The sequence below is a fragment of the Gigantopelta aegis genome, chromosome 9, assembly GCF_016097555.1.
Source record: "Gigantopelta aegis isolate Gae_Host chromosome 9, Gae_host_genome, whole genome shotgun sequence".
NCBI lineage: Eukaryota > Metazoa > Mollusca > Gastropoda > Neomphalida > Peltospiridae > Gigantopelta > Gigantopelta aegis.
Genome location: NC_054707.1, coordinates 45,372,857 through 45,390,802, shown reverse-complemented (window position 1 = coordinate 45,390,802; position 17,946 = coordinate 45,372,857). Strand labels below are relative to the sequence as shown.

At 36.0% G+C, this 17,946-nt stretch overlaps 1 protein-coding gene across 1 annotated transcript; it reads right to left on the bottom strand.

The window, feature by feature from the left end:
- Positions 1 to 1,039: 1,039 nt before the first annotated feature.
- On the bottom strand, positions 1,040 to 14,040 carry LOC121381603 (acid-sensing ion channel 2-like). The gene is made up of 4 exons (XM_041510938.1): positions 13,892 to 14,040; positions 4,164 to 4,689; positions 1,641 to 1,739; positions 1,040 to 1,240 (listed from the first exon to the last, which is right to left on the bottom strand). Exons 1-4 carry the CDS (start codon positions 14,038 to 14,040, stop codon positions 1,040 to 1,042), a joined length of 975 nt encoding a protein of 324 aa, XP_041366872.1.
- Between the last annotated feature and the right edge of the window lie 3,906 nt (positions 14,041 to 17,946).

Below are 17,946 nucleotides of genomic sequence, written 5' to 3'. Positions count from 1 at the left end.
TGGGCACAGCGCCACTTGCGACAGACTCAGAGGGAATGGAATAGATTCGTGTTTAGCGATGAATCAAGATTCACACTGTGATTTGACGATGGCAGGCAGAGGTTTTGGAGACGACGTGGTGAACGTCATGCTCAGTGTTGTGTCAATGAAGTCGACAAATTTGAAGGCGGAAGTGTAATGATTTGGGGTGCCATCTGTGGAAATGGCATCCGTGGTAATCTCAACACTGCTGCATACCGCGACCAGGTGCTGGCTCAGGAACTTGTGCCCTTCATGGCAGCTCGTGGTCCAGGCCTGATCTTTCAGCATGACAGCGCCAGACCCCACACGGCCATCTTGACAAGGGATTACCTGAGGAACACGGACATCATTAGTGAAACAATGGCGCCGTATCCCTAATGCAATCTTTACACTCATGAGGCAGTCGATGAGGAGGCGTTGCCTTGCAGTTGTGGGTACACATTGAGGGCATACGCGCTACTGAACCTGTGATTTAATCAGACAACCTTGATTGTCAATTACCATTTTGACTGTTTGTGGTTTTGACGAATGCTGTGGGCGCATCGAACAGATTTTTTAATCAACATTTATTCCTATTCTTTTTTTTGTACGTCATGCAATAAAAAATACTTTATTTAACACGTTCTTCTGTCATATTTGCTAATGAGCCAAGATGAAATGGTTGTGAAGTTTTTAATTTGACTCAGTATGTTATTATTATTGTTGTTGTTGTTGATGATGCTGTTTTTGATGATGCTGTTTTTGTTTAAAAAAACAATATTTATTGACGTTTCTATTAATGTCGGTGATCTCCCTACATTTGATGATGATGATGATGATGATGATGATGATGATGATGATGATGATTGTTGTTGTTGTTGTTGTTGTTGTTGTTGTTGTTGTTGTTGTTGTTGTTATTATTATTATTATTACAAATGCAAACGGAATATCAATGTCATGATGTATGATTGACAAATGAGATTCTAAACCTACATACATCATATCCAAGGAAACCGGATCTAAAGCATGCACTACGACGTCAGCGTTTCTTACCAAGGTGCGCCCCGTAACGACAGCCACACTTTTCGACAACCGGGATGAACCTGCACTCTATGAAGCAGGACAGCATAGTGTAGTTGTCGTAGTACCGCAGGCTGTGTTTGAAACCCGCACTGTACACGTCATCACACGTCTCTTCACCGGAACCAAACGACTTGTAAGGAAGTGGCAGAAACTTAAACTGAAAATATTATCAATAAAAGTCATCGTCGTCACAGTACCAGTTGTAGAGATATATGGTTCATAAGAATCAGTTCTGTTGTTAGATTAGATACAAGAGATCAGTGTATCCAACCACCACCACCAATATAGGTTTCTTTTTCTGGTTAACGAAAAATATATACCATCTCATGGGCTTGGGTATTTCAGTTATGGATCACTGGTACGAATGAGAATAGTCCATTTGATCAACTGATAGGGGCCAACTATGCAGCTAATGGCACTGGAGTCAGAAGGTTCATCTCTACTCTAAATTAGTTTCAAAGCGTAAAATAAACTATACTTTAGATATAAAAATCACGCGCCACCTCATGTGAAAGAGTTTCTTTTTATGGAAATGAAAACACTTTTATCTGACTTACAGACGTTTGAGTTAATTTGATTCTTGAAAAGGTTCCCGGCTCAACCATTACTAACTGCTCATCTCTGAACTGTATCTCATGGGGGTCATGAATCAGAATCTGAAACAAAATGGAAACATTAAAACATTTTAAATGGAAAACAAAGATAAATAAAATATGGAAATTCAGACACATGGGGCATTTCCAGTAGTGCTGTACTTCAGTACTTGGTTTAATGAATAATTCGATGTTTTCAATGAACGCACTTTGTTGGTTTATGGGGTTGGATTTAGCTCAGTAAGTTGAGTGCTCGCCTGAGGTGCTCGCGTAGCAGGATCGAACCACCTCGGTACATCTATTCAAATGATTGGATTTTGTCTCGTTGCAACTAGTGCACCACAACTGGTCAAAAGCCGTGGCTTGTGCATTCCTGTCTGTTGGAAAGCTTATAAAAAAATCCCTTACTGCTAATGGAAAAATGTAGTGGGTTTCCTCTGATTACTACCGAGTCAGAATTACCAAATGCTTGACATCCAATAGCCGATGGTTAATTAATTTAACTCTCTATCTTGTTAAATTTGTATTCTTAGTTTATATTAACGCTTGGGCTGTTTGTCTAAGGCAGAGATTACGATCGTCCAACACAGAGATTACGATTGTCCAGAACGAACAAAACATTGCCTGTTGGGAATGTTTGCATTATTAACATTCATGATTGTTGTTGTTCTTCGTATTATTGTTGATGTCGTTGTTGTTGTTGTTGTTGTCCTAATTTATTTATTTATTTGCAGGTTTGGGAAAATACTTTTATTTACCAGCGACAAAGAATAAAATTACAATAATATTATGGGTCTCTTTAAAAAACAACCCAGATAGGCTACTCTAATCTATACTATGTTGATGCCTACCTGGACTCCGTCTATATAAATTGGTACTATATACTCGTGAGCGACTCTAATCAATACCATGTTATGCCTACCTGGACTCCCTCTGTGTAAACTGGTGCTATATACTGGTGAGCGACTCTAATCAATACCATGTTATGCCTACCTGGACTTCCCTCTGTGTAAACTGGTGCTATATACACGTCAGTGACTCTAATCAATACTATGTTATACCTACCTGGACTCCCTCTGTGTAAACTGGTGCTATATGCACGTCAGTGACTCTAATCAATACTATGTTGATGCCTACCTGGAATCCCTCTATACAAACTGGTGCTATATACTCGTGAGCGACACATCAATACTATGTTATGCCTACCTGGACTCCCTCTGTGTAAACTGGTGCTATATACACGTCAGTGACTCTTAATCAATACCATGTTATGCCTACCTGGAATCCCTCTGTGTAAACTGGTGCTATATACACGTCAGTGACTCTAATCAATACCATGTTATTCCTACCTGAACTCCCTATGTGTAAACTGGTGCTATGTACACGTCAGTTACTCTAATCAATACTATGTTGATGCCTACCTGGAACACCTCTATGTAAACGGGTGGTATATACACGTCAGCGACTCTAATCAATACTATGTTGATGCCTACCTGAAGTCCCTCTATGTAAACGGATGCTATATACACGTCAGTGACTCTAATCAATACCATATTATACCTACCTGGACTCCCTCTGTGTAAACTGGTGCTATATATACGTCAGTGACTCTAATCAATACTATGTTGATGCTTACCTGGAATCCGTCTATGTAAACGGATGCTAATACACGTCAGTGACTCTAATCAATACCATGTTATGCCTACCTGAACTCCCTCTGTGTAAACTGGTGCTATATGCACGTCCGTGACTCTAATCAATACTATGTTGATGCTTACCTGAGCTCCCTCTGTGTAAACCGGTGCTATATGCACGTCAGTGACTAATCAATACTATGTTGATGCCTACCTGGAATCCCTCTATACAAACTGGTGCTATATACTCGTGAGCGACTAATCAATGCTATGTTATGCCTGCCTGGACTCCCTCTGTGTAAACTGGTGCTATATACACGTCAGTGACTCTTAATCATTGCCATGTTATGCCTACCTGGAATCCCTCTGTGTAAACTGGTGCTATATACACGCCAGTGACTCTAATCAGTACCATGCTATGCCTACCTGAACCCTCTCTGTGTAAACTGGTGCTATATACACATCAGTGACTCTAATCAATACCATGTTATTTCTACCTGAACTCCCTATGTGTAAACTGGTGCTATATACACGTCAGTGACTCTAATCAATACTATGTTGATGCCTACCTGGAACCCCTCTATGTAAACGGGTGGTATATACACGTCAGCGACTCTAATCAATACTATGTTGATGCCTACCTGAAGTCCCTCTATGTAAACGGGTGCTATATACACGTCATTGACTAATCAATACTATGTTGATGCCTACCTGGAATCCCTCTATATAAACGGGTGCTAATACACGTCAGTGACTCTAATCAATACCATGTTATGCCTACCTAAACTCCCCCTGTGTAAACTGGTGCTATATACACGTCAGTGACTCTAATCAATACTATGTTGATGCCTACCTGAGCTCCCTCTGTGTATACGGGTGCAATATACTCGTCAGCTTGGATGTTCAACAGAAGATGCAGACCTTCTGACTGACGAACACGAAATCGTTCCAAATCTCCATCTGCACTGAGTGTGTTGAATGAAAAACAGCTGAGCCCAGCCTTCTTGAAGTCTCTGGACACGTTTAAAGTGGTCTTCCCAGCCATCGCCCACAGTATGAAATCCTCCTTTGGGATCCAAAATTCGTCATAGTCGTCTGGTAGTGCTGCATAATCAGCAGGCTTACTGATGTTCAAGGAACCAAACATTCCTCCTACGACTTGAGAATACAGATAACGTGACCACTCTCGGGAAATGTTTAGCTTGCTTGCGTAGTAGCTGTTGAATCTACAGACAGAGATCGCGGGGAAGTCCAGTTCCACATGTCGCTTCAAGCTGGTCACCGTCTTGAACGGGTAGCTTCTATACACAGCATACATGTCTATCAACAGCCTCAGAAGCATGCCACTCATCACTAGTAGCATCACCGTCCATACGATACTGAAACAAGAGAAATATTCCATACTGCACTTAAATAGGCACCCAGTGCACATGCTACAATAAAATAATAAAAAGTCATAACATTGCATTGCAACAAGAGAACCATGGCAGTCTGAATTACTGCATTAAGAATTGGAAGACAGTTTATAATGCTAGGATCAGACTACCACCTGCCACGACAACGTTGGCCACCTTTCTGCTTTCACGATTTCTATGTCAGTTCAGGTGCTAATCTAAGCGCTGTTACAACTCAATTCTCGTCGTATAACCAATTAGTTGTTATTCTGAGCGCACTCGTCGTAAATTGGGAGTTGGGGGGAATCACAATGTAACTGTCTGAGACTAGCATTAGTTGCCCTACAATAACAAGTACAACAGTTCATATCATGCACTCCAAGATAAGGAAAAAGACTACATACGTCATTTACATAAGAGACATATTACGTTCCACACTGCACTAAAATAATAATAAAAATAAATATAAAAAATAAAAACCCACGCCTAATATACAATGGAATCCTTAAAGGAACATTCCTGAGTTTGCTGCATTGTAAGATGTTTCCTACTAATAAAATATTTCTACGATTGAACTTACATATTAAAAATATTTTCTTGTTTAGAATATCAGTGTCTGTATATTCAATGTGTTTTTGGTCGTCTTAATATTTGTAAGAAGCCCAAACTGAATTTTTTCTTCAAATAATTATATTTTAGAAAATGAAATGAAATTTAACCTAATACAAATATTAGAGCGACCAGAAAAGCATTCAATATACAGCTACTAATATTTTATAAAGAAAAATATAATTGATATGTAATTACAATCGTTAAAAAGTCTGTTATTCGATAACATCTTAAAAATTACAGCAAACTCAGGAATGTCCCTTTAATGTAATAAATTGTTAAAGAACCAATCAGTGATAAATTAATAGAAAACACCAAAAGATTTATCAAAGATTGATGCTTTATCTGATTGATTGAGACATATTTTATTGCTTTTTAAAGAACAAATGGATTAGGCACAAGTTACACAACTTACTAGGCCTTCTCCAAAATACATACATATTACGACAGTAATATATTTTTGCAATTTAAATATGAACAGAAATAAATATTATTGAGAAAAGAAAGAATAAAGGAAACAGAAAAAAGAGACGCAATAAAATGTTCTATGTGTTTGATAATTAGACAGCAGGTTTGATAAAAGAAAACACAAAACACAAACAAGGCATCGCAATGATTACATAATGGCTACACAAATAATACTAATAGCAATAAAATAAATAAATAGTAATAATTTTAAAGATCCATACTTTATTTACTACTTAAGGGAAACGTTTTGTTTCATTTACATACTTATGCACATGAAAAATATTGTTTATTGTCTTCTTCACTAAGAGTGTTTTTACCATTCAAAACTAGTTGTAAATCTATTGGCTGAAATCTTTGCAATGAATTCCAGAGAGTGCGTCTTTGCCTTTCATATAAAATGTATTCACAGAAAAAAAAGATAATTGTTTTCAAAATTATACCCACAACTGCACGAGGAATCGGTGCTAAGACCAACTCGATATAAGTCTGCTTTTAAATCACCACACCTGTGTCTTAACTTGGTATGTAATACATTTTCTCTTCTATTACCAAATGAATAGCATGGCGCATGGACATCGGGCTTTATTGTTTTTTTAAATGAAGATATGTTTTGACAATTTCGAATTTCAGCCCGTAGGTTGTTCCAAAGTTTTATTGTCGAAAGAATAAATGAAGATTGAAGTAAATTAGTTCTAGCACTGGGTAAAGAAATATCATTCCGATTTCTTAGCATGTAAGGGGATCTTTGTCCAACTGTTTGTGCTATACTGTGTATCATAAAATCAGGAGCCATACATTTCATTATTTTAAACATTGCGCACAGCTTTTTGAATTTACGCCTCGAAGTAAGTGTTGCTAATCCAGTTTCGTAATACAAAGACTTTCTAGATGCAAATTTGGGCAAACCCGTGATTAATCTGGTGGCTTCTAATTGTACTTTTTCAATATTGTCTTCCTCTACTAAAGAACACCCATCCCATACTTCCGATGCATATCCTAATATCGGGCGGATAAAAGTTATATATATTTTCAATAATGTTTGTCGATTTAATAAATATTTGTATTTCCTGAGTACAGAAATCATTATCGAAGCCGATTTACAAATATTATTAATATGTGTTGTCCACTTGGCATTTGCTGAAAAGGTTAAACCTAAATGTTTATGAGTTTCTGTTGTGTTTAATGTTTTGGTACCAAATACAATGTTAGGTTTTGGCTGTATGATTGCTTTTGTAAAATGTACAACGCTAGTTTTATCTGGATTAAAAGATACAAGCCATTTTTGAGACCGTTTGTGAAGCTTTAATAAGTTTGAGTTAAGCTTCTTTTCAGTGGAAGAGATATCATTAGATGAAGATGTTATGTTGGTATCGTCAGCAAATAGTCTCGTTACACAGTTTAGGTTATCTGCAATATCATTAATATAAATTAAAAATAATAAAGGTCCTAATACTGAGCCTTGAGGTACTCCGGCCATTAAAATGCCTGAATTTGATAGAGTACCATTTACGATGACTCGTTGCTTTCTGTTTGATATATAATCTTTAATCCAATTTAGTGCATTTCCTGTTATGCCACAGTTTTCAAGTTTATGGATTAATCCTCTGTGCCATACTCTATCAAATGCCTTTGACAAATCACAGAACACGGCACAGAAGTGTTCCTTTTTGTCCAAAGATTCACAAATTTGGGAGTATAATTCTAATAATTGATGAACAGCACTTTGATTAGGGCGATATGCGCACTGATATTTATATAGAAGGTCATTGGATATAAAATAATGATATAAATGTTTGAATACAATTCTTTCAAATATTTTCCCAATGCAACTTTGTAACGATATCGGTCTATAGTTAGTAGAATAACATGTGTCACCTTTTTGAAGAGAGGTTTAACATGAGCTATCTTCCATCTGTTAGGGAATTTAGATGTACGTAAAGACTTGTTAAAAAGCAACTGAAGAGGAACTTTTATTGAATGGATGATACGTTTAAGAAGTTTGTGACTAATCTCATCTGGACCCATTGCCTTAGTTGGTGCTAGTATATTTATGATATCCGATATTTCTTCTGCATTTATAACTAATGACTCAAATCTATCTTTACACCATGGTTGACAAGGAGTGAGTTCTTTATTTGTATCATCTACTGAAGCAATAGAAGGAAACTATTTGTTTAATGTTTCCGCTTTTTCAAAATCACTGAATGCAACCGATAAATGTGTTGTTGGATCTTTTAATGGGGGAATTACCGTCTGACTTTTATGTTTATTTAAAATATATTTTAAATATTGCCAATATGTATTTTTACTTTCTGAACACAATTCTATCAGTTTACTGTCTAACGTATTTGCAAATTCCTCTTTAGCTATTTTTTCATATTATTTACTTTGTTCCTTTGTTTTTTATATTTCCTTTCATCGGTGGGTCTTTTCGACCGCAATGTCTTTTTCCGTAATCTATCTCTGATTCGTAGTTCTTTTCTGAGTTTACTGTTAAACCATGGTGTGTCATTCGGTCGAACAGTAACTGTCTGATTAGGTATACAGTTGTTAATATGCTGTTTAATTATAGATTCAAAATGTTCGCAAGCGATATCAACGTTTTGTGCGGAATTTATTAGTTCTTGCCATGGTTCTTTCAGTATTAAATTATTGAGTTTTACAAAATCACCTTTATCGTACAACCAAACTTTCTTTTCGAATGCTTTGCTATTGGATAAAATATTATTTAATATAACGTACGTAGCTTTATGGTCGCTAATACTCTCTTTAAATTGAACCACCCCACTTTCTTTGGTTTCACATGTTTTAGAAATAAGAATAGGATCTATTAATGTAGCACAATAGGCCGTAACTGTGTTGGGGTGTTTATTACATTTGACAGATTGTTACGCATGATGAGTTCATGCAGAGCGTGTTTTTGTACAGAGAGTACATCTTTATTTAGGTCACCATTAATGACTTTATATTATCATTAACACCTATATACGTTGTACAAGACTGACAAGAAAAAACAAAAACCCAGTTAGTGTGATACACAGGATGCACTCTTTTAATTTGTGTTCGATATTCGACCTGAAAATGGTGTTCAAATATTCGATGAAAATGACAACCGAATATTCAAATACCAACTAAACAACAACTGACTCATCAAACTAACGGATTTTTGTATAGTTTGAAATGTGTAAATGACTTTTATTAACCCCACAAAAGCTTGTTACATCAGAAAACATAATGAGTAGTGACTGGCAGTTAATCTAGCTATATATTTTGACTTGTTTAAATAATAAATACTGAATTATAAATATCATGAAAAAGACTAAAACAGTATGACGAAAACCAATATGCGCCGGGATATCATAGATAAAACCACCAGATCAGTCCACATGTGTTTTGATTTTTGTTCTGCTGTTGTTTGTATTTTTTTCAAGTTTTTTTTTTTTTTTTTTTTTGGGGGGGGGGGGGGGGGGGATTTTTTGGCTAGAAAATGTAAGATTCTGACTGCTCAGCTCTAAAGCTCAGATTCGGATGGATTTATTTAACAACACTCAGAAATATTACAATATCTAACAAAAGGACAATGTAAATACATAAAATATCTATAGTTAACAATGAACACCAGGTACATAATCAAAATAGCTAAAAGTTCACAAGACTAGATGCTTAAAAGGACATCCCTGAGTTTACTGCAATTTTAAGATGTTATCGACTAACAGAGACTTTTCAGCGATTGTAATTGCATATCAAATATATATTTCTGCATAAAATATTAGTGGCTGTATATTAAACGTGTTTCTGATCGTTCTAATATTTCCATTAGGTTAAATTTTATTTTATTTCCTACAATATTATTTTTTTGTACGTACGAAACAGTTTAGGCTTTTTACAAATATTAAGACGACCAGAAACACATTGAATATACAGACACTGATATTCTAAACAAGAAAATATATTTAATATGTAAGTTTAATCGTAGAAATATTTTATAAGTCGGAAACATCTTACAATGCAGCAAACTCAGAAATGTCCCTTTAAATAAAGCAAGGTTTTTCAATAATGGTGCATTACACAAAAACAAAATACCTTTCAATTTAAACACAATGGGATAAAATTATATAGAAAGAACTTTAACTGGTGATAATTACAACTCCAACATACCCATTAAAACAATTAGTAAACTAGTTGCAACAATATTAGAATAAAATAAATTTCAATTTAATGGTGAAAACTTTATCCAAATACAAGGCACTGCAATGGGTACAAGAATGGCCCCAAGTTATGCTAATTTATTTATGGGTTGTTTTGAAAAAAGTTCTGCTGAGCAAATGTGTTAGATCGCCGCTACTTTGGCTTAGATATATAGATGACATATTTTTTATTTGGGACCATTCTGAACAAGATCTTAATAAATTCATTGAATCTGCCAATCAACAGCACCCTACCATTCAATTTACATACACATATTCAAGGAATAACGTTACATTTTTAGATGTCGATGTCATTAAAACAGATAGTGGGTCTTTTTCATCAACTGTTCACACAAAAGTAACAAACACACACACCAATATTTACATTTCAAATCAGCTCACCCCAAGGCATGTAAAAAAGGAATTCCTTTCAGTCAAGCTAAAAGGTACACCAGAATCATTTCAAACAGTGACACGTTACAAACTAAACTAAATAGTTTGAAAAAACACTTCTTGAATAGACTTTACCCTCCTGTCATTGTAAATAATGCTATAGAAAAAACATCAATTGGACCCAAAGAAAAACATATCGAATCTCCTGCATCTACGTCTGAACAAAAAACAATGATACCTTTTGTCGTAACATACAACCCATGCCTACCAAATATTGGCCATATATTACACAGATATTGGGGAATTCTCGAACAGTCAAGTAAACTCAACATACTAGCACAAAGTAAACCAATTGTTGCTTTTAAAAGACCACATAATCTTAAAGACATGCTTGTTCATTCTAAACTACAATCTAATGATGATAATAAAAAGCACTCTGCATTAAAATGTGGTAAAAGTAAATGTAAAAATTACAAATTCCTTGAAGAAAAAACGCACTTTGAAAGCAGTCAAACTGGACGCGTTTATCCCATAAAACATACTATGACATGCTCTTCTTCAAACGTAATTTATCTTATCACTTGCACAAAATGTAGTATGCAATATGTAGGACAAACAGGGGGTAAGATGTCTTTACGTATGAATGGACATCGTAGCGACATCAATTTATATCCTAGTAAATCTACGTTGGTTAATACCCACTTTAATACGAATTATCATTCCATATCTAACTTTTCTTTTATGCCTATTGAACAAGTATTTAGCAATGATGAACATCATCGACTAGTTAGAGAAACTTTTTGGATACACGAACTGAGAACCAAAACGCCACATGGACTTAATGATAACGTTATATTTCATGTAAACACATCTTAGGCATTCAGTAACGTTATAAATATCCAATGTAGTACAGTTACATTACTTTGTGTTTCCATGTTCCATAATTAATTAAATAATCTTGTCTTTATAGTAATTTAACAAAATTGCTATAAAATGCATTTATACACTTATTATTACCTTTTTCTATTTACATTGTTCTTTAAAATTTCAATATGTTCAGTTAGTGGTGTAATGTCTGTTTTGACGGCTACTTTTCAATGCATTAACCTGCAGTTTTTAGACTACTGTTGTATCTACGCAGATCCTGTACAAATTGATAAAACAATATTACAATAATGGAAATGAGAGTGTATAAAAAATAAATCTGTTTGTCTCAATGACGTCAGGATGAGAATGACGTCAGGATGACGTTACGTCATCTTATTGTTAATTTGAAAAAGGCAATATGCCGAAACATGTAATTATTAAATAAGTGAACTGTTGGTAGTAGTTTTATTATTATATTTTTTCAAAATGTAATTTTGTTTTATATATATATATATATATATATATATATATATATATATATATATATATATATATATATATATATATATATATATATATATGCATAGCTCTTAGCGACCCCAATCAACCACTAAATGATATCCGGCGCGTTCACGCTCCAGTCGTTTGCAACAAAGGTCCTTTGTTACTACTGAATTGCGGAGTAGTCGTCGACTTGTTCTTTTATTTTTTGACGTTGATAAAGTTTTATATTGCTATTATTGTTTGTCACACACACACACACACACACACACACACACACACACACACACACACACACACACACTATGACAGCAGCTGGAGATGCACTTTAGTAAGAGAAATGTTCGATCCAAATATTCGAATATTCGCTCGCTAATTTGATATTCGATATTTACATATATATTTCTGTTTTCAGTATTTTGATTTGTGAAATTGAATAAATAATGGTATTCATTTCCATTATCAGCATTACACAGTTTACACCGCATGTTTTCTTTTGGATTGTTAAACTTGTATCTAGTGGCAATGTTAAATTTGATGTAGACAATTTAGTGATACAGTATTTATTTTGGCACGATATGTATAAAATTGGCCCCTAGAAAACTTTATAATATCCTAAAAAATACTAATGTACTGTTGATCGCAGATATTTGTTTTAAGTTTTGTTTATATGATTTGATATACTGGTTAGTGTTGATGAACCTCATACCCGTTTTATCGAAAATACTTCTTTTTGTGTGAATTTTATCAACCCACGTGGCGTTACTAAGCCTACTAAGACTCTGCTCTGAAACTCGAGACATGCTTTATGTTCACGACCCCTGCGCGTGCTGTAATCTCACCGTGGTGCAGGGGTGTAACATTCTCTTTGAGAATGGCTAATACAGCACAAATTGAAAGTTTTACACTGTTTTTATTTAAATCTTGAATTTTTATATTGATGTTGATCATCACCTTATTTGTTTGCATTACCATAGTTTGACACCCAATAGCCGATGTATTTTTCGTGCTGGGGTGTCGTTAAACATTCATTCATTCATTCATTCATTCATTATGTTCCCGACTGAATGCACGAGGCAGGCAGCATGCAGAACCGATCTTAGAATTCAAGAACATTATTTATCTCATTTAGAGTCATGTCCCCTGTACGACTTAAAAACTCCAGATATTCGAATACTTGAAAATACTATTTGAATATTTCGAATATTCGGACCGAATACTTGTCTTACTAAAGTGCATCTCCAGCTGCTGTCATAATGTGCGTATAAATTGCACCCACCTGACAATATGTTTCACCGTACATTATGTCGAAGCTTGTAAGGCTTTTCAGAACGTTTATTCTAATCCTGTCTGTGGGATGGTGCACAGAAAAGATCCCTTGCTACTAATACAAAAAATGTAGCGGATTTCCTCTCTAAGACTACAGTGTTCGAGATTAACGGGGAGACCAGAATTTAATTTTGGATACCACACTTCAATAACCCAGTATCCCACCAGGATACCATATAATATTGTTTTGGGGGGTTTTGCGGTGGGGTTTTTTAATAGTATGTTTTTATTTTTCTCTGAAACCACAAAAGTCGTCATTTACTGGTGAAGTCAAGTAACAGTGTCATCCAAGTTTGTAATGATGTTATTTATGAATTTCATTTAAGTGGGATACTAAATTCTCAGGTGGGATACCAGATTTTAAAATGTTAGTATCCAACTGGGATACTACCCAACAATTTTAAACTCGAACACTGGACTATATGTCAAAATTTAATAAATCAATGTGCTCTAATGGTGTCGTTAAACAAAACTAACTAACTTTTGAAGTGAAAGAACATACTACTCGACCGCTACGCGGTCTCGTGCTATATATTATTGCACAAAATAAACTCGTGCAACAAATAGGAAGCGAAAACAACGTATGTGGAGTTCAGTATATTTATTACTCTGTGTGTTGAGTTAATACATGGAAACAAATTATGATCATACACCTCGTCATTTCTTTTAATCCTGAAATTTGCTCTTCGACAAAAGGGTACGAAGGCAACACAATGATCTGGCAGGTGTGACTATTTTGTTCCCGGCAACAAAATGGGTCGTAACATGTACAGCCTCTTCTCCCCACCTTTGATATTCCGACGCCTATGTAAATAATAAATATATAAACTTACCGTTGAATTATAGACCTTCGACCACTTCGTATATTTCTGCATCCGTGGAAACTGGTTTCTCGCAAAAACTCTTCCCACACGCCGGCAACAGTTTGGGCATTTGTGGTAGTTTGTATCATGTTCTTTGGTTTTTTATCTCTTTTCCACATCATTTCACTTGATTCGAATACTAGAAGCTGAACACTCCAAGTATGAATTGCAAAATAATGGCACTTTTAAATGATTTTGTTTTGTTTAATGATTAACACTTTTTTTTAGCTGTAACCTATTACGTGCAATCTGGTAGTATTCTGGTCAAATTCTCCTGATAACCAATCACATGTCAGCTCCTGACTTATCACCGCTCTGTTGATTAACACTTCAAAAGCATTTATCACATTGAGAATTTGCGAAAAAAAAGTTAATATTAATTTCATTCAAAACAAAAAGTATTCATTATGCGCCAATATCAGAATGTATTACCTATAATGTGTTTGTTATTTACTGTGTTAATGTCCTGTGATAGTGCAATGTTGTTCTACCACTCCCGACTATTGACGTTTCCTGCCCCGAACTGTTGATACCGATTTCACGTGCAAGATACCTCGGACCCTAATTACAATCATTGTTGCTAGCGCTTGTATCTTAAGTGTATCCAGACTTTTCCACCACTGGGGTATTTGCTAAAGTCCCTTTTGTCCTAGGCACAGGATATAATCTACTAATGAGGGATTAGGGAATAATGGGTGGACAACAAGATGTATTTAAACAGCAAGACATAGTAATTGGTCGTATTGTTAAAAAACACGCACGTATGGGCCTATTAACATAAAACAAAACTGAATTGGCAAAAGAAAGGGTATCACCATCTATGGAGATATATTTAATGGACATTTAATTTCATTTGAACTTATTTTCAGTTAAGATTCAAGCATGCTGTCCTGGACACACACGCAAGCACGCACACGTACACACACACACACACACACACACACACACACTTCAGCTATCTGGGCTATCTTTCCAGGACAGTGGGTAAGCGGTTATTGGTTAGTGAGAGAGAAGAGGCTGTAGTGGTCTTACACCTATCCAATGATCCGTACAAATTCGATCCGGGTGGGATCCGGTACCGGGCGGCGAACCCTGTACCTACCAGCCTTATGTCCGATGGATTAACCACGATACCATCGAGGCCCGTATGGAACTTATGTATAGTTCAGGCGCCTCTGCAGGGGGAGGGTTGGGGGGTTGAGCCCCTCCCTACTCTAGCAAATTTCCTTTGTTCTATATATTTTCCAGGGGAACATTACTCAACCCCACCCCATATAAATTTGGCTCGCCAAAGTCAAGACCCCTCCCTTCGGAAATTCCTGCACACACGCCTAAAGTTTATTGTCCTTTTTGGTCAGGAAGTCTGTATTTGCGTGTTGACACGTGCGTTCTTGGTGTATGAGTTGTGTCTGTAGCTTGCGTTCTTTGTAGACAGTTGCAGTGGCGTAGCCGGGGGTGGGGGTGGGTGGGTGGGCATGGTTGCCTTGCTTTCCCCAAAAAACTTTAAAAAACAAAACTGTATTAAATTTTATAAAATAATACATTTAAAGGGACATTCCTGAGTTTGCTGCATTGTAAGAAGTTTCAGACAAATAAAATATTTTTACGATTAAACTTAGGCCTACATATTAAATATATTTTCTTGTTTAGAATATCAGTGTCTGTATATTCAATGCGTTTCTGGTCGTCTTAATATTTCTAAGAAGCACAAACTGGATTTTGTCTACAAATAATTTCGTACGTACGACAAAAAAAAATATTTTAGGAAATAAAAAGAAATTTAACCTAGTACAAATATTAGAACGATCAGAAACGCGTTTGATATACAGCCACTAATGTTTTATGCAGAAAAATATATTTGATATGTAATTACAATCATTAAAACGTCTCTGTTAGTCGATAACATCTTAAAAATTGCAGCAAACTCAGGAATGTCCCTTTAACATCTTTTTCGACTAAAAGTTATTTACAGCCGTTGCACTGGTAGCGACTTAAGCGTCACAATGATTGTCAGGTTAACTATACGTCACAGTCTAATCGATTTCCATCGCGCTGCGGTTTTTTTTTATTGGACGGATGGCATTGGTGACCTGGGCCCCGTACCACGAAGCGATCTTAGCACTAAGATCATCTTAGTGCATAAGGTAGCTATGCACTTAAGGTGATCTTAGGGCTAAGATCGCTTTGTGGAACGGGGCTCTGGTCATCATCTAGGAGCAACCATTCAGAGTATGTGTTGAAATTGTTAACGCACGTATATGTGTTAACAAGTATGTGTAATCATAAATAATACACGGTGTTCTCACCAACGGGTGTGTAAGAAAAGTTAATATTCATGGGGTTGAAGAACAGCTTCGTTTAACGAAAATTAACAATATGACATTATCTATCTTTAATCAGCTTTGTCCTGATTTGCTGTAGGCTAAACATGTTCAAACAATAAAGTTACCTTAATCTCCTTTTTCGGAATCAAAGCAATTAATTGTTCTTTCACCTTCACAATATGGCCTTAATTAGATTCAATCCTGCCATTGCAGTATACCAGTATCTTGGGGTGCGCGGATGGTGTGTGTGTGTGGGGGTGGGTGGGTGGGGGGGGGGGGGGGGTGGGGGGGGGGGGGGGGGGGGGGGGGGGTGTTTGTGTGTGTGTGTTGGGGGGGGGGGGTGTTGGTGTTCAGGTGCGCATGTTTCCGAATCTCACGGTTGGCTGGATGTTTCTGAGAATTTGATCATGTATTATAATTATGACGAATGTTCATGTACTTTGAATTACTGTGGCTGACTTTAAAAAAAAAGTTGCACCGCCTCCCAAGAGATTTCCCACGACTGGTACATCAAATGCCGTGGTATGTGCTATCCTGTCTATGGGATGGTGCATATAAAAGATCCCTTGCTGCTAATCGAAAAGAGTAGCCCATGAAATGGCGACAGCGAGTTTCCTCTCTCAATATCTGTGTAGTCCTTAACCATATGTCTGACGTCATATAACCGTAACTAAAATGTGTTGAGTGCGTCGTTAAATAAAAAATTTCCTTCCCAAGAGATATCCTGTTTGTTTCTAGCCCCTTTAGACCTTCTGCCTCCTTTTGTAATATGTGATTTACACACATTTAGTGTGCCAACTGATTTTCATTTTGCTGAAACTTACTTAAGGTTCAAACACAATTCGGAACTCCTCAAACTTAGTTTCGACATGTTTTGATGTACTCTAAGAAGAGAAAAGCATTCTTTTATAATGACACCTTAGCACAGCTTTAATCTAAGTTTTTCTGTGGTGAAACGTGGTCATTTTCACATCTACAAACAGAGAGAGAGAGAGAGAGAGCGAGAGAGAGAGAGAGAGAGAGAGAGAGAGAGAGAGAGAGAGAGAGAGAGAGAGAGAGAGAGAGAGAGAGAGAGAGAGAGAGGGAGGGAGAGAGATACACACATACATACAGAGATACAGAGAGACAGACAGACAAGCAGACACACCGATTCCACGTAGCTTTTGAGTAAAACTCGAGAAAACAGTCTAGTTGTATTGCAAATGTCATGAAAAATATTTGTATTACATTTGCAAACAACTGACAGTACGCTAATAGTATTGTTTTCTCAGACACCAATATGTATATCATATTTAAAGATGCAATCTCGTAACACACTCTTATAATATCGTTTAATACAAACACAAATACAGTTTTAAAGAGTTAGTGTATATTCCCTACAAACGTATATATATCATATAGCCTGCATGTTTTCATTTTGCTTGTCTTCAATAATGATGAAGAGTATTTTGAGGCAAGCTTTTTTCACTGAGTTTATGCATACAAATATCAAATAGAATTTTGCTCTAACGCCATTACAATAAATAATAATACCCGTGCATTGTACGTGTGCATATCAAACCTACAGACTGTATTTTTTCTTGATATATTATTTACCCTACTAATAATACTTCATATTCAATGTCCATTATGAAATACTGATGATTTGTGACTGACAATAATTAATTATATCCACTGATGTATTCTGTATCAGTTAAAGAA